Source organism: Periophthalmus magnuspinnatus, chromosome 16 (genome assembly GCF_009829125.3).
Source record: "Periophthalmus magnuspinnatus isolate fPerMag1 chromosome 16, fPerMag1.2.pri, whole genome shotgun sequence".
In the NCBI taxonomy this organism is placed as follows: Eukaryota; Metazoa; Chordata; class Actinopteri; order Gobiiformes; family Gobiidae; genus Periophthalmus; species Periophthalmus magnuspinnatus.
The window spans coordinates 25146377-25172459 of NC_047141.1; the positions used below are offsets into that span (position 1 = coordinate 25146377).

The window sequence follows — 26083 nt, forward strand, 5'->3', positions numbered from 1 at the left end:
TGTGAACAACTAATTTGGATGAAATCTGAAATCTGAAACTTAAGACTTAACAGTCTCTTACCAGAAAGCATCAGAAATGTAGAAGCTACTTGGATGACTGGCAAAACGTAATCACTCTGAAAAATATGTTTTTGTTGAAGAGGAACCACCATAGTCTGAAATGTTGTGGGGCTAAAGATGTAATGTTGGTAAAAGAAAAAAAAAAAGTCATTTAGAAAAACATTTATTGATGTGAAAAATACATAGTCTTTGCCATCTGTAAGAGATCAAATTAGTTTAAAACTGTTTCTTATTAGTAATAGTTCATCAAAGGGGTGTAGTTCACAGGGATGTAGCCTGTCAAGTCTCTGGAAAAGTATATCTCACATAAACCTCATCATGATTCAAATATTTACCAGACCTAAGAAATGTAACAATGCAGAAATGGATTTAAAATGAGTTTAACACATTTATATTGCATTAAATCTAGTACAACAAAGTTTACAACACTGACATGACGTTTACAGTTTTTCTTAATCGCTTACATTAACCAAATTTATTATGCAACACAAGTCTCTAATCTACTAAGCCACAATGCTAACGTTAGAGTTGTGTATAAAAATTTGCATAAAGTTCAACTTCATAAGAAATTTTAGGAGATTAACAGGTTTTCACAAGTGAACAGGGCAATGAGCTGTGACAAAGGTGACTCCAGAGTGTTTAGGTTACAAGTAACAGGCAGGAGGTTAGCACTACAAATTTGTTAGAAAAAAAATACTTTTACCGAAACTATTGATTTTTTGTTTGTCATGGCTTAATTTCCCCCTTTCAAATTTCAGAGCCATTTCTACAATATGAAAATACACAAAATCCTATCTTAAATGACATACTTGAGTTTATCACAATTTAATAAATTCCCTTTTACCAATTATAATAAATGCACATGTACAAGGAGAAAAAAGTATTAATACTCGAAGGAAGCAATGTTTTGTGATTTACCATGTGTTTGAAATGTGTGTTGACAACAATATGCAACAATATCCAAGAAAACAATGTCACAATTGAGAAAAACTGTAATTTGAAGGATCACTAAACGGAAATTAAAAATTTTAAGGTAAATGGAAGGAGTATGTAGTGATGTCCTGTAAACCATAACACTGAGGTATATTTTCACTGAGTAAGCCCTTGTTAATTTGCCAGATAAATATTTTGACAATTTCAAATGTAAAATAACAAAACATGGCATTCATCTTTAAAATATACTGCCTCTCAGTGTTTTCAGTAAGACGACTGCCAACTGCAATCAAGAGTTTAAAAATACTACATAAATAAATAAGTACACTTACATGAGTTGTGAGTTGCATAGTCTGCTGAGAAGACAAATACACACCAAGCTGCTACTGAACTCTTGCAGTGTTAAACTTTTCAGGTCCTGGTAGTTCTGGGCCCAGAGGACTAATCTGTCCTATGGGAGCGCATTAGTAGACCCAACTGACAGGAACCCACTGTGGCTCTTCAAACAACCGTTCCACCGTGTCCTGCAGCTTGTCAAAAGCTTTGTCTAGATTGTCACTGACGATAGTTAGGTCAAAATAGTGGCTGTAAGCTCGTCGAATCCTGGCACTTTCATCCACAGTCTTCTTTAGATCATTTTCCTGTCAATACAAATGTAGCAAATGCATTATTATCTTCTATGAATTCAATTAATTATTAAAAACAATGCATTTTAAGTGAACCCACTGTGAGTAACTTGGTGGTTAGTCCAGCATCTACCACAGCTTTGTGCATATCTCTTAGCGTATCTAGCTCAGGAGCTGCGATGAATACTACAAATGGCATGAACTCTGCAGTTTTCAATACTTTCAAAGCCTGGACAAAAAGAGACGGTTAGACACATAAAAATCACCAAAAACAAGAGAAAGAGGTTTTATACAAACCTGAGGATTGACATCCAGGATGCAGGTGCGCCCGGCTTCAACCACCTCATGGATTGAGTCGATCTTTGTGCCGTAAAGGTTTCCATCGTACTCGCCGTGTTCCAGGTAGCGACTGTCCTTGATGTCCCGCTCCATCTGCTCCCGTGTCACAAAACAGTAGTTCTGCCCATCCCTCTCCTCCTCCCGTGGGGGCCGTGAAGTAACTGAAGAGGAGCCAAGGTTAGTGTCTTCTGAACACAGGGAATCTAAGCAGGATCACTCAGACACCTACAGGGCACCGTGGTCCCATATCGCAGCGGGTTCATGACAATTAGCCTGTTCTTCAAGCTCCGTCGGCCAACTCCCTGTGCTCCAATTAGAACCAATGTTTTTCTCTGGAAAGGTGGCATTTTGGTTACCTCTTCATAGATCTGTAGCTCGTATCGGTCAAATTCTGTTTATGAGATTTAAATTCAAATTACAAAAGTAAATGAGAAGCATTTCAAAAAGGAAATTACAGCCAACAAAAACCCAGCAACTCAGAGGAATGTTGCTGACATACCTGCATTTTTTGAAGTAAGGTACATAATTTTTTTCTTCTTTTTCTTTGACATTTGTATTCCACAGAACAAACCTAATGGGTATAAAACAGTCAGTGTCCACTTGAGGGCGACAAGTGAGTGTTTGCGATGAACTGACCAGTGCCAGATGTGTCCCAGTCTCTTCTCACAAAAGCTTTTCTCTTTTCCTCCAAGAACTGGCTTGGAATCAGACCTGTGCCTTCACCTTCAACCTTACAGGCCTACAAACAAAAAGAACAGTTTTTAAAATATTGGACAAATATATTTTAGGAAAAATGCAACATAGTTTTTATTCAATATGTCTACCAGCTCACCTGCCACCAGTTGGCATCCTCTCTGTTTACTACATGAAGAATTTCTCCTTTAGAAAAAGCCAGTCCTGCCTCTTTACAAGGAATCAGGTTGTCTGTGGCCGGGTTGTAGTTGAAGTGTGGCTTCAGAAAGGCCTAAGAACAAAATCAATTATTACAAAAATATGACATTTCGTGGATTTCACAATGACACTGATGAAATATTGTCTACAAAATGTATAAAAAACATGCAAGTTCATTTTTCTATCATTCTAGTTTACTGTTGAAAGTCAACTACACCAGCGTTGATACAAGAACCGAGGGGGTGACATAATAGTCCTACAAGCAGTGTGTGCGCATGCCAGCTGCTGTCAGTGCCTGTTACTGTAAGGAGTGGGGGGTGCCTCGGGAAATAGTGGTGTACGTCCCAGATAGTGTGTGGAGTGATAATTATAGATGGTCTGGTCTCAATTTTCAAAAGCCAAGCATTCTACGGTCACACAGGTCAGCCCACATTCATTCAGTCTCAGGTAAAGGGCACTCACAAAAATGGCATAACAGTTTATTTTACACTGTATAATAATTACTTGAAATCCACATTTGCAGGCCAGTAAAATCCATATACACTGAATAGTTGTACCTGCGGTGGAGCTGGGGCGTCTCTATAACTGGGGACGACTTTGAGAGTGATGCTGCCGCTGCTCTGCTTCAGTACCTCCTGTAGCTCGTGCGGGTTACAGCTGACCTCACGGCCATTCACCTCACGGATTATGTCACCCGTGTGCAGCATTCCTTGTCGGTCAATCGAACTGCCATGCAAAATACGTGCAATCACCAAATCTCCATTCTCCACTCGGAAAGTCACTCCCTAAAAAAAAATATATACATATATATAATGTAATCATAAAGGTGTCTGATACTCTGTTAAATAGCTGGCAATAGCAATATCAAAGTCATTGTAACTTACCAAGGGTTCCCCAGCTTTCTTCTGGATGCCAATGATCCTGAAAGCATCGGCTGGCATGAATGAAGTGGTAGTAGTGTCATGGTTGACTGCAGCAGTAGGCATTTCGTAGCACTTTGCAGCGACTTTGTCATGAGCCTCTATCAGAGACTAAAATAGACAAGAATAAACAATTGAACTTAATGAAAGCAAAAATAAAATAGTAAGTTAAAATCATGAAAAACATAGAAACAAATTGTCCCTGTTAAATAAAACTGCAAAATGGTAAGAAACTGAAATCAAGGTCTTACCCCAGGAGTAACTACTCAAATCCTGCATTGGTTCAAGTGCCAAAGATGCAAAAGCACATGTGAGGATTTACTAAAAATGTTATCAGTCTCTCCTGCATTTACCCGTGTGCACCCTGCATGCCATTGGTCAAAGAACACCCCTCCTTCCAGTGTCACAGTAATGGGTGGGGACTAAAGAGGAGTGATAGGCGAGAGTAGCTAGCTCAAATGCACTACATGGTGGATTAAAAAAGATGGGTGAAAAGCTATGACACGTTCCTTTGGATCAAAGGCTACTCTCAAAGATTCAATAGCAACAGAAGTAAAATACATAAAGAAATTACCTGAAAGTGTGGTTCTTGGAGGATTTTAGCAAGTTCGGCAGCAGCAGTATTTTTCTCAGATAGGTCAGTGAGAGAGGTAAGAATATCAGTAACTAGTTGAATATTGTTGTCTCGAACAGCTTCTAACTTCTTGTCCTCAAGACGCTCATGGGCCTTTAGTTGAATAACAAATAAAAATAATGACAATATGTGTCAGTAAGATGTAATTTTAAGATTTGACTATTTATTGATCCTATTGATCTCTGCAGTAAAGACTCCTTATATTTTGGCACTCAGGGTGAGTTTTTCCATTACCTTTGCAAGAGAGCGCACAATGGGGCTCTCAATGACACCCCGGAGAAAGATTAAGTCAATATCTTTGGCTCCTGTCCCCACTGGTAGGTCTTTTAAATTGTCCAATATCTGCTGCATGGCTTGAAGCAAACATCAAACACAAAGGTTTATGGGGCAAGAACAAGCTGACAATGAATGAACCAATTCACAGAAAAGATGACTCATTGCATCAGTGACAGGCACGTTGTGTCACAATGGAGCTGTTTAACAACTGCTTAGTTACAGAGACTCACAATAATAAACTTACACTGAACATTTACATTTGATTGAACATTTGGAAAGTAAAATTAGGCATACCAGTTCCAGACTTCGCATTGGCAACGGTCATGTTTTTTCTTCTCAGCTCAGCACAGTAAACTCATCATGCAACTGAGGAGCTACAGATAAACAACCAGACTTGCTTTTAATGTGAATGGTAGTGCCTCATGGGAGTTCAACATTATTAAAAGAAAGGCACAAGGCCTAAAATAAGTAGTTAAAAATACACAAAGCCAAACACGTAATTTGATTGAAAATAGCATACCAAGAAGAATCTTCCTTTGTATAAATCATCAGTGCAAATCAGAGCCTTGTTTTTCTTTGCTTCAGGCCCATCTGGTTCTCGCCCTGAATCAAAGAAAAGTCATCTAAGGTTAATTTATTCACATCGTGTAAATAGATGGAGACACGTTACAGGATCGACTTGAACATACATTCAGTTCATCATAACAGTACATTTTAGGGATTCCTCCTGATAAAGGGGCATACAATAAGGGCTACAGTTTACAGAATGAAATTGCCAGATCAAGAGTTGTAGTTGAATTAACTTCTTACATAATGCCTAAGTGAATAAAACTGATGTGTCGTAATTTAAGTCACTTTTACTTGGCCGTAGTCGAGGTCTTGGCATAATGCCTGACAAAAACGCAGTTCCAAGAAACAAGGGACTGAAAAATTACGGACCTTAAAACTCACATTGCTCAAGACACGTGTAACCAATGTGAGGCAACACAGGGGAAGATATAAGAAGCCATTGGTTGCTAATTAACACTTCTTCTTGTTACAAAACAACATCTAATGAAACGATATTGATCTAATTCAAATCAAACTAAAGATAAAACAAACGCTGTCACGCAGGCATAATAATCAATTATCATGTTTTACAACCGTTATCATTGTAAATGCTAGTAGTGCAGCTAGCTTACAACTGTTCAGAGATCACATCGTAAAGTATAAATATATGTCTATTTACATTGTATTACCCTTTAATCCTGTGATATAATGATACCTAGTGTCATTAGAATATTATAACGTTTAACATGCTTAGATCACAAAAAACGCAACGCTAAATTAGCTGATATTAGCTAGCTCCCCCCGTGTAGCTCGTATGCTAACGACTACTACAGCGAGCGTAAAAGTGAGCCGATTCCCGCACAGGGGTTTTATGAATGAAATCATTGAGTGTGGCCTTACCAATCGTCGCTTAAGGGCCCTGTGGCGTAATTAAAGTTTCCTTCTTTTCATGACTCCAGAATAGTATCTTAAAGACAAAGATATCTCCCACGGGTTGCCCAAAGGCAGTGCTTCTTCCAGTGACACACGCCGCCGCGCCAACGCTTCACTTGAGCCGGACGCAAAGCGCACGACACAGGAGTTCACACCGCGCACTCTATGGCTCACATTATCCAAATAAAGCAGCTGGTTTGCAAAATTTTCACAGCAAATATCACTTAAAATGGCGTACCAAACACTACGTGGGTTGTAGCATATCTAGGAAGACGATTTTATCAAACTTTTGAATCTGATTTTTACTGAACTTGTGTAAACCAGATCAATCCGGGACAAGCTCATACTCTTTCTGGACAAGCTATAACTTGGACAGCAGGGAGAAACATACAGGGAATTCACTCTAATTTAATTTTAAAAAGTAAGACTTCTACTGTAACTAAACAAATATTCAAGAAATCAAACATGCCACGGTGTTATCATAGTTATCCACATCTTTTGAGTCATCCAAACCACACATAAATAAAAATCAACATTTCTTTTGTATTTTTACTCCACACTGCTCAAGCACACTCATTTTACATGGCTACTTTACCTTTCAAACTGTGTGGTATTCTATCCACTTATCAGTAGAGGTCACTATGGCTCCATTATTTAATAAAAACAGTTGCAGGGACTGGTGGATTGGAAATGAAGTAATCACAGACAGAGACATCTTGACAAAATATTTATTGCATGCACGTTGCAACATAAATTAACTTAAGTGTGTAGGCACATGGCAGTGACAAGTGGTGAGAGTAACTGGGCTTCATTTTACCACAAGAATGGCAAACCATCAAACCTAGAACAAATTAATATTATTAGAATTTAGAAGGAAATAGAAAATAAAAACAGCATAGATAATTTCGTATTAAAAGACACATACAGGTTGTGATTTTATAAGAGTCTTATCTAAACATTAAGAATTCATTGACCAAATAGGTAAATCCGATAAAAAGTTGCGACTACATGCTGGGTCCAAATACACAAACTGTAGAGAAAAAAAAAAAAGAACAGACGCAGCTTTTTTTCCATTTTTTATTATTTTAGCACGACAATGTGACATTTCAGGGTAAAACCCTTCTTCAGACACATTGTGGTGCTATTAAAATAATACAAATTGAGAGCTCCTAAGAACTACAGTGCATATCTGTTCTTTCTTTTCTATCAATAAAAAGCCTGTAAATTATAATGTTGTGATCACTAACCCATTATAGTTGTTCCCTGGCATATTGTCCCTCATCAACATATCTGAAAATCCATTGTCTGGGATGTCCCTCTTGCCATACCTGTCGAAAGAACAAGATTGAATTACTCCATCATGATGACAAACTGTTTAATCTATCCATTAGCAAACTGACCTCTGCCGTGTAATGAGGTTGATGTAATGTCTTATTGCAGAGAAGTATTTGGCAAGCTCTTCAGGAGGAGCACCTTCTTTCGGACTAGTAGGCTTCACTGGATATGCCTCAGAACCCAAACAGAGACACATCAGAAGGCAGAAAGCCAGAATATTCATCGACATCACTGGTGTGGATTGGTTCCTGGGCCACACACACATACACACAAAAATCAAGATTAAATTAGAAGAGTTAAGTCTTTCAGAATAGCCTTTTTGTCCATACGTACTTACATTTTTTGCAGATGCAGCTTTGGTCTGTTTACTGCCTCTTCCACAAATCTTGTAAAGCCAATCTTTTCTTGGACTTATATAGCATGCATCTGATGGGAGGGTGCATGACTTCTCTCTCTCAAGAGTATCTCTGAGTAGCTGACTGTTCTTCACCGATTCAGAAATAGATATCACACTTTAAAATATCTTGCTGTTTTGGAGTAAATGGTGAGATTACAATGTGCGTGTATTTTGTTTGTACAAAATAGAAGCAAAGACAATCCAAAAAAGTTGGACATAACATTATAAATAAATCTCCAAAATAAATAAAATCATTAAAGTATTGTTAAAGATGAGGTTTCAGGCTTGTATTGACTTTAGTGATAGAAATGTTGCTTACAAAACCATTTAAACCTTATTTACACATGTACGAAAGGAGGTAAATTGCTCAAGTCCACTAACTTTTGAGTTCTTCAGATAACAGGGCACAAAAGCTTTCAACCCCTTAACACCAAGACTACTTTAATGGCAACTATTTTCTCTGAAGAGCACTCTGCCGAAATTTTACCGAAGATTGGTGTGGTTGTTTCCTTTGACTGTCACTTTAGTTTTCAATCGGACAGCAGACTCCATTTCTCACAAAAGTACTGACAAAAACTGAAGTATAACTGTGGTTTACATAATATAGAATTTTCGCTACTAGATAATGACAGAAATTAAAACTTTGGAAATAACTGCCAACAAGTTTATCAATACATAAACCCAATTCAGATGTCTCATGTTTTTTCAAAACTGTGTAAAAAAAAGACAATATTTGAGTCGATTGTTGTAATTTATTTAAAGATAATGCTCAATAATTTAAGATTTTCACAAACTATAGAAAAGCAACTGTGTTTTGTTTTTTTTATAATTCGAGTCACTTTGTAACTTCAAGATCATAAATAAAATCTTCTGGTAATTTCTCTACAGGCATGTTCCTCAGTTGTTCATCGTAGCTGCGGAGCGTCCATAACTTTTCCAGTTCATAAACCTCCCTGGACTCTGGCAGCATGAAATGAACCACCATATTACCTAAGAAAAATTATAAGAAAATTAATAAAAGTAAGAGCCAATATGTTAAAAGGTGGTGGTAGTAGTTAGAGAGAAAAGCCATTATGTAAAAACTGAAATACTGAAATTAAATACCAAAGTCTATACACATCCAGTCCTCTGTGTCTTTTCCTTCAATTTTGACATCCGGTTGATGTTTTTTCTTCAAATATTTATACTGAAAAAGAAAGTCCTTTTTCAGAAGCCAGTCTAGAAAGAGTAGTTTAAAAAAAAACTAAAGAGCAATGCAATATTTGAAATGGAAATGCTATATTACCACTTTGATAGCATAAAGCGCCATAGCCTTGAGGTGTCTTGTTGAGTAGCCACTGACAACAATTAAGTAGTGTGCATAATTGATCTGCTCTGGGACTTTGATGACACACAAGTCCAGTGCATTTTCCTGCTTCAGAAGAGCCACTAGTACGTCAAGAGAGAAATCCCGAGGGGATCCTGTAGGACCACAATTTATTAGGGTCAGTTACAATTTACACAAAGGAAATTACGTCAATGTAGCTCAATAGTACAATTTAGAAATACTAACACATAATCATAGAACAATACAACAGGGCTGTAACAATTATTCTCTAAGACTTGCGAGAAATGAGGACTAATATAACACTAGACTATTGACAATTTTAATAATTGGCAGCCTTTATCTGGACAATACAGGCTCTAAAGCATGTGCCAAAAGACCTTTAATAACAAAGATAATTCAAAAAGAAAGCAAAATGTCCTTATGAATATACACAATTTGTTATTTTTAAATCAATAATACACTTTATACATAAATGTTCTCTGTCTCAATGCATATTTGTCTAGATAAAATGCATTTTAAAAATATACAATGTTAATAAATATACAATAGAATTATCGAGTTGATCAAAAAATAAATCACTGACTAGTCGACTAAATAGTTAGAAGCAAAATAAAAACACAGTAAATAAAATAATTAGCTTAGAGCATTATAAACTATTCTTTATTATTATTATTTCAGCTTCCTGTTAAAGGTGATATTTTGAGAACATTCCATCATTTAAAAGATGTACATGTTCAATTGCTATAACTGTCCTATTTTTGTATCATTCTGAATTCCATGGATTAACATTAACATAGGCCTAATAGTATGAATAGTAAATAATAATGCATCTACTTTTAATTGAAGACACCATTTAACCTGTAATTATTTTCATATTGTAAGCCTAGTGTGGCCTAGACGTGGTGAAGTTGTCTGGATATTTGATAGTCGACATATTTGTGCTCACAGACAGAACTGCGTGATGGAGCCGGACCAGAGTCTGACTTCGCCAGAGGTGTGAGCAAATGTTTCGGTGATATTTAGGGACTGCCAAGAAATTGTCATACTGGGACAAACTCATCACATCAAAATGAATAAATAAAAATTTGACAAGCCATTTATACAATACAATATACAAATGAAATATATGTTTATAAATAATAGTAATTAACATAATACATATATGAACCGTTTTTCTTCAATAGCTTTTAAGTTTTGAGAACCACCCACTCCAAAGTAGAGCCTTTTATGTACATTAGCTATGAGTGTAAGGGCCTGACATGCAAGTAGTTTAAATTTCCTGTTTTTGACCTGCCTTAGGACAACGGGTGTAAAGTAGCTATTGTGCCAATTCCGGCATATTTACATTGATGCTGTTTGTTGACATGTTGATTAATATGCACTGTCCTAATTAAAATAAATAAATAAATAAATAAAATAAAATAGTTGGCAGAAAATCTTAAAATGGTCTAAGCAAATCCGCACATGAGTCTACTCAGACAATCAGAGCGCTCTCCTTTCTCTCTCACTGCGCCAGTCAAACCAGTGAGTGGCACAACGTCGATGAGAGCTACATTGGCAGACATGCACATGGACAGTAAAATATGAATACAATAAGTTGATTAAGTTAGTCCCACAGGTCACTCACTGATTCCACCTTTTCTCTAATCAAAAAAGGAAGGGTCCACTGCACGAGGAGGACTCCAGGTTTGCTCTTTGTTTGGGGCCACTACGAATATGATGGAAAGGAGAGGAAGGAGGATGAAGATAAATGGGAAAAGAAAAATCTACATTTTAACTGATTTTTTTGAGTAGTGTAGAAAACCTACCTACCTTTTTTTTTTTTGGCAGTAAAATCATAGACTGTATAAAGAAGTGGATTAAGGGAGTGTGACATCACCCATAACCTTCAGCCAAATGAAGCTCACGGAGGCTGGCAGTTATAGGAGCGAATTTGGAGCAGAATTCCATATTTGGAATTCCAACCACAAGTATCATAGCAACCAACAAGCTAATATGGAATGAAGCTGTTGAAGAGCACACCCCTTTCAACCACGCCCCTGGTTTGGCAGGGGGCAGGCCCTTAGCAATGTGGTTAATCAAACCTGCTGCTAATGCTCAGGGAGGGTGACCTCGGGGAAAGAAAGCAGCTGATTTGTCTCTTATTAATGTTCATATCTTGAGTTACAGACATAATAGCAAAATAAAAATAGCAGGATCACAGAGAGTGGCTAAATATGAACATTTTAAGACCAAAATGGTGAGCCTGGTGGAGCCAGAAGCACACACATGATCAGCTCTTCTTTATATAAGATACAGCTTGAGTAAAATATATTTCTTTTATTGAAAACGCCAAGGACAAAAATCAATAGCTGTACCCGATCGTTCTCATCATGTATAATTATTCTGGATTAGTTTGAAGTCAGTCACTCACAAACCCTAGATGCTACTGAAGAAAAATCTCAATATTTACAGAAAACATTTTTTATTGAAAACGCAGATTTACAAACAATCCATTGCCATACCCAATCCTCATTACCATGTAGAACAATTCTATATTAGTTTAGACTAAACTTTAGAGTCAGAGAATAGAAGCACTATTGAAGAAAAAGCTACCTTTTTAGTTCTTTTAAAATTGAAAATGCATGACAAAAATCAATTATCGTACTCGATCTTCCTCATCATGTATATTTACTCTGCATAAGCGTTCTCAAAATCTAAATTGAAGAAAAACAGTTTATGTATTTATGATGTTAATTATCATTTCAAACATATATTTCAGATAGATCTTATAAGCTTGTCTTATTTTAATTAAATGTATTATTTTTCGTTAAATGTTTTCATTTTTAATTAACTGAATTTGTCCCAGTACAGCAATTTGTTGACGGGCCCTAAATATCCTCTGAAACATTAGTGGACACCTCTGGGACACTCAAGCCTCGTCCCAAGTGTTTGATTTGGTACGAGCACGTACTCCGCGCGAACATGTCGCATATACAAACACCTTCAGCACGCTGGTCTAGTGGTCATAACTCACCTTCATCCCTGGTATAGTTGTCACTGGAGTCACTTGTCGGATCAGTTGTGGACAAATGGTTTAAATCACTGTCTGAAAAGCCTCTAAAGGGGTACACCAGAGACACTCCGTGTCCTAACAAATGCACTGGAGGTAGTTTCCACAGGGCAGTTTGGCAACCGTTACATTTCTTTGGGGCTGTCCAGTAATTGTGAAACCTCGTCTTTGGCAAAATGCGACTAGAACATAACAAAGAGAGCCGAGCCAGAGGCTTAAGGTTATTGCAAATGTTCATCATGCAGCTAAAAGCGGTAAACCGCGAGCATGGCTAAAAACAGGAAGTAGAAATGTGATCTTAAATTTGATAGGTTGCTGTACTTCTTCGTGTTTAGTTGTTCTACTTAGAGCGCGCCCTGCTGTTCATGGTTATTATGGTAAATAAGCTAAAGGAAAAACAAGTGATAAAAAAATTACACATCCAAAATTGTTCCAATATAAAATCCCATTTTTATTTTGTGACGTTTAGAAAAACTGACATGTTAAAATCAGTTGCCATTTATTTCAGTATAAAACGCTGAATAAAAAAAGGACAAAAAATACTTTTATAAAAGTGGTGAGGCCTGAAAAGGCCTTACAATTTTCAGTTTCCTAAAATATAAAATAAAGCATAAATTACTGTTAAACATGTACATTCCCTTTTATCCCATTTGTGTAAACCTGAGTTTCATTCCTCAATATTCTCTGTGTCCTCTACGTCCTTTTTTATACCTAGTCTGACACTGACAGGGATATGGTCTATAAGTCCGGCCAAATGAGTTATAAAGTGCACCTCTTCTATTTCCTAGTAAAAAAAAGCACAAAGAGTTTGAATTATTCTTCCGATTATCATCATTAAAAAAAAACCAAAAAAACAAACACTGTAAGACAGTAACTTACCGTCTTGTAGTGTTTGGAGAGTGAGCTTTGGCGGTACAAAATGTAGTCAATTCTGCGTCCAATCCAAGGCTGGCCATTTTCGGGGTAAACCAAAGGTTGTCCTGCAGCAGGGACCGGAGGAGAGATGTACTGCTTTCTCAACTTCTCATCTCCCAAAGTTCTGTTTAAAATATGACAAATAATTTCACATCAATCACAGATGAAATTAATGAGTCATTAGATTGATCAAAACCTGCTGATAGATTAATAGATCAATAGATTAATCGCAACAAATCTAATTATACCTTTGCAAACTGTCTGGTGAATTTACATCTTCCTCATACAAAGTGGGCTGCTCCAAGAGAGTTCCTACAGAAAAAAAAAAAAAAAAAAAATTACTCACAAAATATATTGTTCAGTGCTCCATTTGAAAACAAATGACAGGACCGAGGTAAATGTAGCACATTATTATTATTTATATGCAATACTGACCAGAGACCCAAGGCTTCTCTTTGCCAGGACCAGCTCTGCATGGATCTATGTACATCTCAAATAGAGAGTGATTTTGTTCCAACGTGTCATCTACAACACAGTTGGAGAATATATTACAAAAGAAAAATTATTAATACATAAAGAACAAAAGAATATCTCATAAATAACAGGAGACGCACCAGGTGAGCAATTGTCAAAATTAAAATCTCCACAGAGAACATCAAACACCACATCTTCATCCGGGACAGTGTTTGCCGCTTGAAAATCGGCAATCCACTTAGTTACCATGTCTAACTGTATACAACGAATTACTCCTTCACCTGTAAATATACATAGTTATTTTTTTCTGCAGAAAATTTGAGGGCTAAAGCTATTCTGAAAGTAGGATATAATTAATCTAATCTTAATTACATCCTACATTCCTATTATCCTATTATTAAAGTATTTATCTATTAAAATGCCTTTTCATAGCACCATACATTTGGTTGCATTTTAGGCACACCCCACAACCAAACTGGGACTAAACATGGAATAAACCTGTAATCAAACCAGGACTAGAGAAGGACACACCTTTTAATATCAACAAACTTCATACTTGCCTTCAGGGGCATGAAGATGTGTGCAATTAAAAAATCCAACCACATCCTTTTGTCTTTCATTCTTCCCAATAAGCAGCTACACAAATTAAAACATTTTTTACATTTTATGGTACAATCAAAAGAGACATTTTTAATTGTCATTGACAAACATTTAAAAGTAGTGGTTCTCAACTGGTGGGTCTGAAATGAATTCTTAATGCATCTTGGGCCTTTGCCAAAAAATGATCTGATGAATGATTCTGTCAATAGTGCTTGAATTGACAGAACTCCTGAAGAAAGTACTGTAATACGATATCAAACTAAAAAGGCCCAAGTGCAAAATGTAATGCATAATTCATTATACTGAAATATTCATCTTTTAGTTGCGGCTTGAAGGTCATGATGGCTTAAATGGATCCCAAAGTTACACCAGATGTGAACCACTAAATTAAATTGTGTTACCTTTGTGGCCAACAGCCCTTTTGCGGCTAGCGCATCCTCCCCGCGGCTGTTTGGGAAAAAGTGGAACTGAGCCTGCAGCACTGGGAAGCGACTCGCAACAAACAAGCCACTATTAAAGAACTTAAAAGTGGAGCACTTGCATGGGGGCTGGCAGGCGTACACCCCAACATCATACAGAATATGTCCAAACACAGGCTTAAGTGCAGTTATGAGCTTTTGTGCTGCTCTTTTATCAAACACCTCTTCCAGACAGATTACATCCAAATTAGTTGGAAACAATGATGACATTTCCCAAATTATATTATCGTCTGAGCTGTGGCCACGACTGAGTAGAGCACGGGGTCGGTCTTGCTGGTTGGAGTTTTGATTTGAATTTAGCGGGGTAGTTGGAGAGTCTATCAATTGATCGTCCATGTCACTGTTCGGTATGACTGCCTCTACATTTGCAGGCTTTGTAACTGTGTTGTGATTGTCTGTGGAGCCATAGGTACCACCTGCTGGGGCTATTTGTTTACTTGTAGCCTCGGGACATGGTGAGCTACCCTCAGAAAGTATGCTAACAGAAGGGCTGAGGGTGCCACAGCTGCTCGGAGACTCTACAATGATACGAATTTGGGGGCGATGAACACCATGTGCAATACGTTGACCAATAGCTGTTGCTCTGCGCTGTGTGTGTCCGAGGTTGTTAAAGCGAGCTACACTGTCAGGTAAAAGACACAAATTAGCAGTGGCAAATCCGAATGAGGTCTTCTCTGTCAACTTAAAGTTACTCTCTTTTTCTGGGATTTTTGTTTCTCTATGGTAGGAAAAGGGTCTACGACAGGCCTGAAGAGGTGCCCATAGTAAGAAGCCGATGAAGGCAAAGGGACATGCAATCAGAAAAAGAATAAAAAATAAGATTGAGCTGAAAAACACCTCCAGAGGATGAAGGTAACATTCCTGCTCTTCTCGCAGACTTTTTTCCAATGTTGTGGATTTCCATGAAGCAATAAACCGATCCAAAAACCAAAAACAAGGTACAATTAGTACCCAGCCTATTGCATGGATGGCTGCAACAAACCAGTTGGGAAAAGCAGATGTTCGCAGGGCCATACCCCTCCTTTAGACAACAATGTTAAGAAAAATCATTCCACCTTCAGATTTTTTTTGATGTCCAGCGAAGCAGAGGTGGCTAAAGTAGAGCAAAAAAGAATATTACAAAATAGATTTAGTTGTTTACCAGAAAAAGCACATGTCTATACAAGGAGATATGGAAATGTACCAACTGAAGCATGTACTGACATGATGGCAGTCAAATAGAAGATCGTGTTTGCTTATGAGCTTAGCAAGGCATCCTAGGGACTACTTTAAGACTAATGGGGATCAGTTTAATTCAGTTTACTTCATAAATCCGCATCTCAGACACATGCCTGCCTAAACTACACAACTTAAATATGCAGAAAATTTAAGGAATATCAACGTGACCAAATGCCACACTACATTGCAGAGAACAAATCTAGAGTCTGATAAATTGAGGGTTTGTCCAACAACGTCATTGCTTACATAAATCCATAAATTAATAACAGTAGCCTACGTTAAACTGTACAGAATCATGACATTATAATGCATACACATTGAGCCACTATTTAACATGCTGATTGATAATGTGTACTTTGATGTAGCATACTGTCATAGGCCTACTGCATAAAAAAAAAAAACTTTTGTTCCACTTAAACCAATTATGCCATTATGGTCTAATCCAACATTCACAAATCAGTACAAAGACTTGACGTGAGAGGTAAACCTGACCGAGCCCCTGCCCTGTCTGAGTCACTGCACGTAACAAGCTGTCAACGAGGTTAGCTGTTCAAAGGTGAGCGACGCTAATAATAAAATGACCCTAAAACACACGTGATACTATAATAGTTGGAAGTTAATTGCACAAATGAACATAACGCACAGTCTTTAGGCAGGTGTGTTTCTGAACCCTACTGAGTGCTAGCTAAAGGAGTCACCTGTCCGGTCCAGATGGTGCAGTGCTAGCAACTTCAGACACGCCAAAGGCAACGTGGCATCTTCGGATCTGTCTCACCTTGGCTCGGACCCGGCTATGGATGCTGGCGTTTATACGTAACTTAATCTAGACTCATATTTTGCATGTTGTAGTTAATTTTTTTTAAAACTCCCAGCCTGAACAGAGATAGGCGGATGTCTTTATGGAGTGGTTTGAACGTCCCGTCTCCTTGAAGCCCCGCCCCGTCTCCTCTAAGCCCCGCCCCCTGCGCTTGGCAATGGAGCTTCTTTTTTTTATTTTTTTTATTTTACAGCCTAGAGTGGCCAACATTTTATGAATTAGTTAAATATCAAACGCGGAAAGGATAGTTAGGAGCTGATGATCCAGGGTAAACACACAAGTAGGGGTAAAATAAGATAAATAAAATATAAATATAACCTTGGATGTATGGATGCAAAGTAGGCTACTTATACAATGTCTGGTTTTTCCAAAGAATACACAATAAAAATGCAAAAAAAAGTCACAGTAAACTGGACTCTTAATAACCTAATCTCATTTTCCCATCATAAAACATATCACTTCCTATATGCCTATGTCCTTTAATGCTTGCATAGGCCAATGTGCATAATTCAGATTTGTTGTACTACTTTTGGATAGGCCAGCATTGTCGTTGGTATTTCATGTTTTACATCTTAAAATAATATAATTGTATGGGACAACTGGACATGTGGACAAGTCATTACAACTTCTGTTTTTGTTTTTTGTGTTGTTGTTTTTTTTTTATGTAAAACGCCAAAGTTGCCAGTAGGGGGCGGCAAAGATTTTGCCTTGTATCACAGAGAGTTGTGCAGCAGTGTATATGAGGTTAGACGTGATAGCTGCAATCTTCAAAGTTGATATCTTAGTTTTCAGGACTATGTTGGTACAAAGAAAGGAGACTTAGATATGTAGGCCTACTTGACTGTAACCTTTGTTTCAAAAAAAATATCCTGTTTTAACGTTTGGACCCCCCCAAAAAGTCAATATTTACAAATTTTAATGACCACAAAGATTCAACAGTTATTGCTTAAAGCCTATTACACCTTTGATATTAAGTCAATCTTTACAATGTGAGACTATATGCTTTTAGCTTTTATTAATAAAGTTTTTGGCTTGTTTATGTTTGTAGATCCCTGGGCGCATCTACCACAAGAGAAGGGCTTTCTCATCCTTCGCAGCCAAGTCGCAGAGACAGTCGAGTAACAGCATTAGGTCTTTTTGAAGTTTTAAAGGAGCTGTGGTCTCAATTATACTCCTCAAAAACACTGGGTCAAGATATTCCATCGCCTGTGAGCTTCCTGGTGTAGGCCTTGTCTGCAGAATCCCATACGTGTTCACAATAAATTCAGAAAACTGAGGATGCAGCGTGATCTTGTATCCGTTACTACTCAATGTTTCCTTAATTTTTTCATATCTCTTGTTCAGGTGAAGTCTATACTCTTCATCCACTTTTCCTGTCAGAGGATGGGTGCTGACCTATAGAGATAGTTCACCATTACTAAAGGTTCATTGTGTAACTTTTTAATGTTCAGCTATCTGCTTGTTTCCATGGAGATGTTATCCTGGTATGCCCCACAGTACTGAAATTCTTTGTCTTGCATTTTTTTCACAGGACAGTGTTTTAATTTAATATTAACCTTCATACTGTAGAAAATTCCAGGCAGCGCAAACCCCATCTGTGTATATGTGTTTATGTATGTACATACGTATAGTGTCTTATTTTGCATAGTAAATCAAAATATAAAATAGACTGAATTTAAATTGTATGTTACATTTCTTACGTCAATAATCTTGCTGGGTATGTTTATCAGATTGTATCCATAGAACCTTTTGTTGCTTTGGAAAATATAGGAAAGAATCCTCCTGTCTAATTGATAGGCAATCTCTCCAAGCAGCCTTTCATGTTCTTCTGAAGAAAAAGGAGAAAACAAAGTTATATTGTGGAGGAAAAAGCACAAAACATTTAGTTTATAAATTGAATGAACGCATGAATAAGTTGCCCCTCAGGGGCAACTAATTTCATTATTGAAATAAAACCTGTCAACCAACAATAGACCTTGTATTCAATAGACCTTTGTATTCATATCCATTCCATATTAGCTCTTGCTTACAGCTTTTACATAACTGACAAAGACCACTGAATGAGAGGCAACCATATATAAAAAGATCATATTTTGAATCCATTTCTTATTTGATTGATGTGGATGACAGCAATTTACAGACAATGGAGAAGAGGACAAGTTAAATATGAATATGATATTAACATACCTTTATCCCTCAGATGGTCTTGGCTGTCAAATCCTGTGTCATTACTTTCCACATAACAGGAGCTCTGAAAAAATGTTTTTAAATTATATGGAGATGACGTGCGATGTGGCTGCAGACCTTCTCTGAACTGCTTCTCATTATTGATGGACTGGTGCTGATTTGATGTTGTGAACGAGGGTGAGCCACCTACAACATAATAAGAAAAAGATAGTATGGACAAAATGTAAATAACTTTTTGTAACATCAGGTGTCAAAGTTGTAACACAATCTTACCTGGCAGTGTTGCATCCTCCAGAGTGGTGTTGTAGGTCCTCTGCTGATTAAATGATAGTCGGTTGTTTTCACTGACTAAACGTTGCATTGCTATTTTCAGATTTTCATTTTCTCGCACAAGTTTCTCATTTCTTGACAAAAAACTGTCCATTTTGATTCTCTAAATTTCACAGCAACCCAGCCCAGAGATCTAGCCAAACATTTGCAACTAAGTGCATCATTTAAATCAAATTAACACAACAACATTCTATGAATAAACATTCTATATTCTTTAGACCGATGAAGAATCTAACAGAAATTATTTTATGTTGATTTTAAATGTAAATTCAACTTATACAATACAAAGTTGTCAAAAATTACACACATAAATATGATCATGTGTTTTATTCAAAACCACAGATATGTGATGGAGACAAACATAAAAAGACCAAATAATCCATTATTTCTCAAAATGGGTTCTATGAGCAGGTTTGCATCTCCACAAACCTGACTCTTCCTCCTCTTGCTTGTTTACATGGAGAATATTCCGACATATGGCTTTAGCTTCGTAAGGAAAATAGGTCATGTGCCTCCTGCTGAAAGTTACATAATGCACCTTTAAACTTTATAAAAAGCCCCACTGTAAGGGTCTTTTCTCCTCACATTGCTGGACTGCATGAACCACAAATGATGAGGGGAAGAGGGAGTCCTCCAGGGTCTGTGTACTACCCACAAGATGAAGTGTGCTGCACAACTTTCTCAATGCAAAAAGGTGCCGTGGTGATTGGTGATTGATTTTGACATCTTATTTTGTATTAAAAACCTTTCAGAATACACTTAAGCGAAAAGAAATACCAGTACAAATTGAGAATACATTTTCTTTTATTTAACAAAATAACCATTGTTTTTGTCATGCATTACCAAGAGCAAGGTATAAGGTGACCTTGCTTTTAAAACATTAAAATAATTCACAATAGTTTCATGTACAGTATAAAAAGAATTGTAAAAGGATTAAGAATTTTGTTAAGAAAAGGTGGCTACAGAAAAGATCAAATAACTAAATGTTGTTTATACATAATAAAGCTTTCTCTTTGTGCTCCTGATTTAGAACAACAGCTCTAACCCTCACACAGCGGGCTGCCTGAACACAAGGTTTTGTTTCTGGCTCATAATAAATACATAAATAGTTTAATTTAAAACACACATTCAGTCAGAAATGCTTTGTCAAAATTTACATTTTGCATATGATCCAAACAATATCTTGAGGTGAAATTAAAGGGAAGCATCAAAGCATTTAGGGCCATTGCCAGTAGAATGTGCCACCTCATATTCATTATGAGGTATAGAATATAAACACTGACAGTTTGTCTGTATAGTCCGGGTGAATACAGTTGTAATTCATAACATTAATCTAAAGTGGCAACAAAAACCTTCAGAGGAAATGATCCTTAAGATTGGAGCTATTGGAAGAAGCCTGATTTATGTGTCCATAATTGTATTTTAAATACCATAACTTAATTCAGCAGTTTGAGTCAATAAAACACATCACTTTGAATTAAAATTAAATAATTTACCAGTAAATAAATATTAAATATTTTACACATGTACTGCTGATGAAATACTGATTCCAGGCAAGTAAAATGTTCAGTGACTCTCCAGAGTTTGTCCAAACATGATCTCCTACTCTCTAAACCCTAAACTCCATTAAAGCAGTTTTATTGGATGCGGTCAGATTGGAGCTGCTGAGGCTGGTACTGGCTGAAGGCTGCGGCGGCCCCAGGCGTGGCAGCCGTGGCAAGGGGCTGCTGAACGGCATACCCGTAGCCTGCTGTTGTCATGTAGCTGGTCGGGGCCGGAGAGGCAGCGTATGGATACTGCTCATAGGCCGCGGCAGCTGCAGCTGCAGCAGTAGCGGCTGCAGAGTACTGGGCGTACGTGGCTCCTGTGTAGTCCAGATATGGAGAAGTGGCAGCAGCAGCTGTAGCAGACGCAGCGCTGGGCTGGACGTGAGGGATTACCACACTGGGCTGGACAAAGGCCTGAGGGTACACATAGTGCGCAGGGATCCTGTGGGCCAAACCAACACACAGGTTCAAAGCAATGTCACCTTTAGATATGCACCCCTTGCAGAAACTAAACTGGTGAAAACTGAAATCAGGCGCCACAATACGTCAATCCAGTCCCCAGTTTGACACAGCAAATCCATTCATTAAAAAGTGAAAACCCCTACCTAGAAAATGAAACGTTAGGGAAGCGGCAAAACAAAGAAACAGTGCAGCTTTTAATCCCTAAAGCACTTTAAATCTGTGACATAGTAGGCCATTAAGAGGAGCACAGGCAAAACCTGCCCTCCAACAAAACACTTCAACTGTCTTTGACAAAATGCCGACTGCATGACAACCACCACATATCAAACAATAAAACTGAAATTAAAAGTGGACCTTAAATTGTCCACATACTGTCAAAGCAACAGCACACATACAAACATGCCCACACATGTTAATAATTCCCATCTAAAACAAAGCAACACTTTAAAGACTGATATTAAAACAATCAAGGGCAGTTAGAGACAGTTACTTGCAATGCAGTCAGTGGCGCTGCCGCTTTAATGCATGTCCCAGTTTTCAACAAGTTCTTGCTTGGTTGGATTAGGTAGACTCCAGAAAGACGCTGTGTTTTAAGGTTAGAAACACAAAAGCACAGAGCGTAGAGGTAATGTGAGTGTAGACATCTATTAAGAGCAGAAACACTGTACAACTCAAGCAAAGTACAAGTTGTATTTGCTGGACATTCAAAGCAATGTCGCCCCATTCAAATAACAACCCAAGTGGATTTAAGGGTGTCAAACTGTGATATCTGTTTATAGGTGGTTCCCTTGCTTCTGGCAGTTATGCACCCCCACACAAACAGGCACATGCCAACTTGACTGACAAGGGAGGCTGCAAGCATGCTATTTTTGCTCCCCTTGTCATCCAAAGGACAAGTTGATCTCCTTCAGCACATGACACAACACCCCTCATCTGTAATGGCCTGCTACACCAGTAACTGATGAACTTTAAGATTTTTTTATGTTTTATTCAGATCAGGTTGGAGGAGGCTTGACAATGGAGACACTAGCTCTCTCGAAGCTGTGCTCTTGTTTCAAAGAGTGTAACAGGAGCCAATTTGCATCATGTATTATGCAAACAGAGAGACAAGTTTCAAGGCTTGGCCAGGTCAAAAGACATGTATTTTAAGTCAGAGGACTGTCCTGCATACATATTCTAAAATGTACACTGGTTAAAAGTAGAGCGTGGGCATTTTCTAGAACCCCCAAGTAACAAGCTAAAAAAAAGTGCTTTGTAAATCAGAGGGGAACGTGGGTAATCCCCCCAACGCGACCGGTCGACCTGACAGACGCATGGTTTGGCCCACCTGTTGTCCACAGCCCAATGGCCCCGTCTGTGCCATACATTATTAACAGCACTGAGTGACTCCCATTTTCCATCTGAATTTGAGAGGCCTTAGAGATCTCTATAGCCAACAGCTGCTGCGTGACTGCCTAAGATCTATGCCTCTAGTAAACTTTAGAAACTATATTTGAACAATGATCAAATGATAAGGATTTGTTTATTGCAAGAATAAATAACTCATCCATGCTTGTGTCTAAAAATGGTTCAACCTGACTTCATACTTGATACTAGTATACTTTATATTTACTACTAGATTTCAGATATCGGACCTCCAACAACTGTTGCATTGATTGGAGTATATCATTTTTGTATTTTTTCCCACCCTATTCAGTCTTTATACTTCCCTCACCTTCCAAATTCATTTTTGTAAAATTGGAAAAAATGTTAATGATAAAATTCAAATGTAAAGCTTTAAGTAAAAGCAGTGGGTTAATTATAAGAAACACACCATCATTGGTAAGAAACAAAAGGAACTCCCACATGCACGCCAGTTTGGTTTTGTTGCAGGGGACCACTTCTTCATAAAAAGTACCTGATAATATTAAAATAAGCCCCCTTTTGACAACAAAACACAATCAACTTAATGTTAACTGAACGCATTGGGAAAAAGAATGAACTCCAAGCTAAAGCTCAAATCAATTATTAAAAAAGGGAAAGAGAAACAACATCCCAAAGCAAAGTTACTGTTCATCTGCCTATAAAACACTATCAAAAATCCCCCAATAATCTAGGGTCCCAACCTCCCCCACTGCAAATAGAAATAAGCACACAAGTTAAACTGAACACCACGTCATACTGAAAACAATGCACACACCAATCTATGAACTAAAGGAAAACTGAAAAAGACTCCCATGCAACTAGTCACCATTTCAGTGCGTTTGTATGTATACAGGTAACACTTTAGCGCTCAATGCAGCTCAGCTATTCCTCAAATCATCAAGTCCCTTCTTTCATCTGCTATTTTAACCGTTACCGAGCCTGTCAGAGAGAGACAGACAGTCATGAAGACAATGCTGTGGTACTGAGGGCAGAAATAGTATCTTCTTTGACAATAATCGCCCAACACTGTGGCAACACTCATTTTCTGATCTTATAGGCTACTGATAAAAAACAATGGTTATGGCAATTTCAACATAAAACATTATATTTTGAATTAACATTTTGTAAAATAACATACCCATACGGTCTTTGGATAAATGCTGGGTGGATCTGAGGAACGCCAAATGCAAACCCTATAGAATAAAAACACATTGATATAACATTACGCCCAAACATACTTATTTGAAAGATATACCAAATGCAATCTTAATGTCATTTATGATAATGATCCCTGCAAACAGATGGTCACTGACCTGGCTGTATGACTCTGGGTTTAGCACCCAGGTATGCCAAATTCACATTGGCTTTCCTTCCATCTATAATGGGGTTGGGGTCCTTGCAGGCTCGGTCAGCAGAGGCCCGGTCTGCCATAGTGACCTACAAAAAATTTAATAAAATAAATAAATAATGCATTAACACCATAATGAAATCAAGAAGACACCTGCACTGGAAATTTTAGATCCTTAAATTATAAATTAGAATTAATGCTGGTAATTTAGATTGGAGCCTTGTGTTAAATTACTTTTTAAGAACTTTTCACCATTCAAGATATATTTTGTTTTAAATTGTTAGCAAAAATCCTAATTTGTCATTCTGAAAGCCATGAATATGCCCGTCAACACCCAGCCTCTATTGTGGAAAGTGCCAACTTAAAACATTTCATTGGGGGGAAAAAAAAACAAAAAACAAAAAAACTCACGTGGAGCAGGAAACACTCCGACTGCAGCTGTTTCTCGCGTCAAATGTTATAATTAACTATTTCAAAACGGTTAAAATGTAAACTTACAAATCCATAACCTCTGGACTTCCCCGTCTGCCGGTCCGTGATCACCACCGCCTCCTCGATGTCCCCAAACACCTCAAAGTATTTGCGGAGACTCGAGTCGGTGGTGTGATAAGGAAGACCTCCAACGAAGATCTTGGTGAAGGTAGTGTCTTTCTGTGCTGAGTGCATGATGAAAATTGGATAAAAAATGAAATAAAACTGTGCAAAGTTAAAAAAAACAAAACAAAAAAGTAGAGTTCGCGGAGAGAGATGTATGTCCCCGCGGCGGCAGTGCGTCTCTGGCTGGGCTGAGGCGCGGACACCTGTTGCAGAGGCCGGAGGTTTGGTCCCAGTTGTCAGTTGTCACACTTAGCTCCACCCAGATCCAGGACATGACCACCAGGCTGGGACCAGGCTGCCAACTGCCCCACAGCTGCTAAAATACTGCCAGGGCATGCCGCACACGCGTAACAACCCAGGTGAAAGATTTCCTAATTCACTCCCAATGCACTTTTTAAAATTATTGTTTATTTAAAATTTATTTAACGTGCTTTATGTGTCTTTTCTGATGAAGGGTTTGCCAGCTGCTTGTCTATGTGGAGAATTACTTTGTCAAGAATGTTCCACACTACGGCATTAAACTTATTTATCACCAGGGAGATGTGACACCACCAGGTCCCAAGTTACAGGTCAGATCTGTGTAAATGGAACCCTGCTCACAGTAAAATGGCATGTTTTTCAATGTCTTACAGTAAAACAACATGTGAGTGAAGAAATGCAAGGTAGATAATTATATGGTGGAACATTTCAGATAAATCAATAAAACCTCCTGCAGGGCACCCACAAAAAAAAACAACAAACTGAACTGTCCACTTATAAACGGGTATTGATAAAGGTTGTGCTCGTCTTGTTGATCGTGGCGTATCATCTTGCCCTGTAGCTTGGCAAGTCCAGAATATCTCTACTTTTATACATTATTTAAAGGGCCCATGTTTTGCTATTTTCTGATCTATGTGATAATGCTGTTTCCTCATCACAAACACACCCAGAGTTGTGTTTTGTTTCATTCACACAAACTCTGCATATTTAGACTCTGTTCTTCTCTCAAACTGAAAACACTCTGTCCCACCTTGTGATGTCATGTGGTAATACAGGAAGTGTTTTTTAAACTCCATACACCTTCAATTTCTGTTTTGGAATTGTCAGTCTCCACTGAGCTAAAGGTAAAAGGTAGAAACAAACTTGAAAACTACCACTTTATGACATCAAAAGGTGGAACAGAGCATTTTAAGCTTTGGGGATGTAGACAGACTAATAAAGACCATATTGGTGATAAACTCATTATTTTAATTTTGCATATGTCAACATTTTCCGATATACCTTCCACCTCTTCTACAGTTTCCCCAAAGCAGGGCAATATTATCTTGTCTTAAACATAATGTGAAGTTTGTAGTGTAATCAAATATTAAAAATATAAGTAGTACTAAAATGTATAGAGATTGTCACTAACAAATTATCAATCCAGAGCACCCACAATATTATGTTATCTGGTC

General features: G+C 37.8%; 5 protein-coding genes across 6 annotated transcripts; all 5 read right to left on the reverse strand.

The window, feature by feature from the left end:
- Positions 1 to 207: 207 nt before the first annotated feature.
- pals2a (protein associated with LIN7 2, MAGUK p55 family member a) lies at positions 208 to 6486 on the reverse strand. The gene is made up of 14 exons (XM_033980464.2): positions 6129 to 6486; positions 5200 to 5282; positions 4974 to 5053; positions 4638 to 4756; positions 4344 to 4496; positions 3734 to 3880; positions 3407 to 3634; positions 2791 to 2922; positions 2595 to 2697; positions 2458 to 2529; positions 2188 to 2349; positions 1917 to 2119; positions 1720 to 1848; positions 208 to 1634 (listed from the first exon to the last, which is right to left on the reverse strand). Exons 3-14 carry the CDS (start codon positions 5002 to 5004, stop codon positions 1458 to 1460), a joined length of 1656 nt encoding a protein of 551 aa, XP_033836355.1. The 5' UTR covers positions 5005 to 5053; positions 5200 to 5282; positions 6129 to 6486; the 3' UTR covers positions 208 to 1457.
- A 442-nt stretch (positions 6487 to 6928) lies between these two features.
- Positions 6929 to 7975, reverse strand: LOC129456901 (peptide YY-like). Its single transcript, XM_055227835.1, has 4 exons — positions 7834 to 7975; positions 7562 to 7744; positions 7409 to 7489; positions 6929 to 7002 (listed from the first exon to the last, which is right to left on the reverse strand). Coding segments are annotated over exons 1-4 (294 nt in total). The 5' UTR covers positions 7836 to 7975; the 3' UTR covers positions 6929 to 6974.
- Positions 7976 to 8638: 663 nt separating this feature from the next.
- On the reverse strand, positions 8639 to 12559 carry malsu1 (mitochondrial assembly of ribosomal large subunit 1). The gene is made up of 4 exons (XM_033980466.2): positions 12237 to 12559; positions 9179 to 9354; positions 8998 to 9079; positions 8639 to 8883 (listed from the first exon to the last, which is right to left on the reverse strand). Exons 1-4 carry the CDS (start codon positions 12511 to 12513, stop codon positions 8729 to 8731), a joined length of 690 nt encoding a protein of 229 aa, XP_033836357.1. The 5' UTR covers positions 12514 to 12559; the 3' UTR covers positions 8639 to 8728.
- Positions 12560 to 12699: 140 nt separating this feature from the next.
- Positions 12700 to 16921, reverse strand: smpd5 (sphingomyelin phosphodiesterase 5). 2 transcript variants are annotated; one of them, XM_055227834.1, is made up of 8 exons: positions 16734 to 16921; positions 14663 to 15833; positions 14222 to 14297; positions 13802 to 13942; positions 13623 to 13712; positions 13436 to 13499; positions 13152 to 13311; positions 12700 to 13056 (listed from the first exon to the last, which is right to left on the reverse strand). In XM_055227834.1, the coding sequence occupies exons 2-8, from the start codon at positions 15752 to 15754 to the stop codon at positions 12940 to 12942; spliced, it is 1740 nt and encodes a 579-aa protein (XP_055083809.1). In that variant the 5' UTR covers positions 15755 to 15833; positions 16734 to 16921; the 3' UTR covers positions 12700 to 12939. The 2 variants fall into 2 exon arrangements, with proteins under 2 accessions (XP_055083809.1, XP_033836354.1); XM_033980463.2 differs by having other exon boundaries at positions 16657 to 16921.
- Positions 16922 to 20078: 3157 nt separating this feature from the next.
- rbm24b (RNA binding motif protein 24b) lies at positions 20079 to 24942 on the reverse strand. Its single transcript, XM_033980926.2, has 4 exons — positions 24552 to 24942; positions 24019 to 24142; positions 23844 to 23898; positions 20079 to 21281 (listed from the first exon to the last, which is right to left on the reverse strand). The coding sequence occupies exons 1-4, from the start codon at positions 24717 to 24719 to the stop codon at positions 20930 to 20932; spliced, it is 699 nt and encodes a 232-aa protein (XP_033836817.1). The 5' UTR covers positions 24720 to 24942; the 3' UTR covers positions 20079 to 20929.
- Positions 24943 to 26083: the final 1141 nt, after the last annotated feature.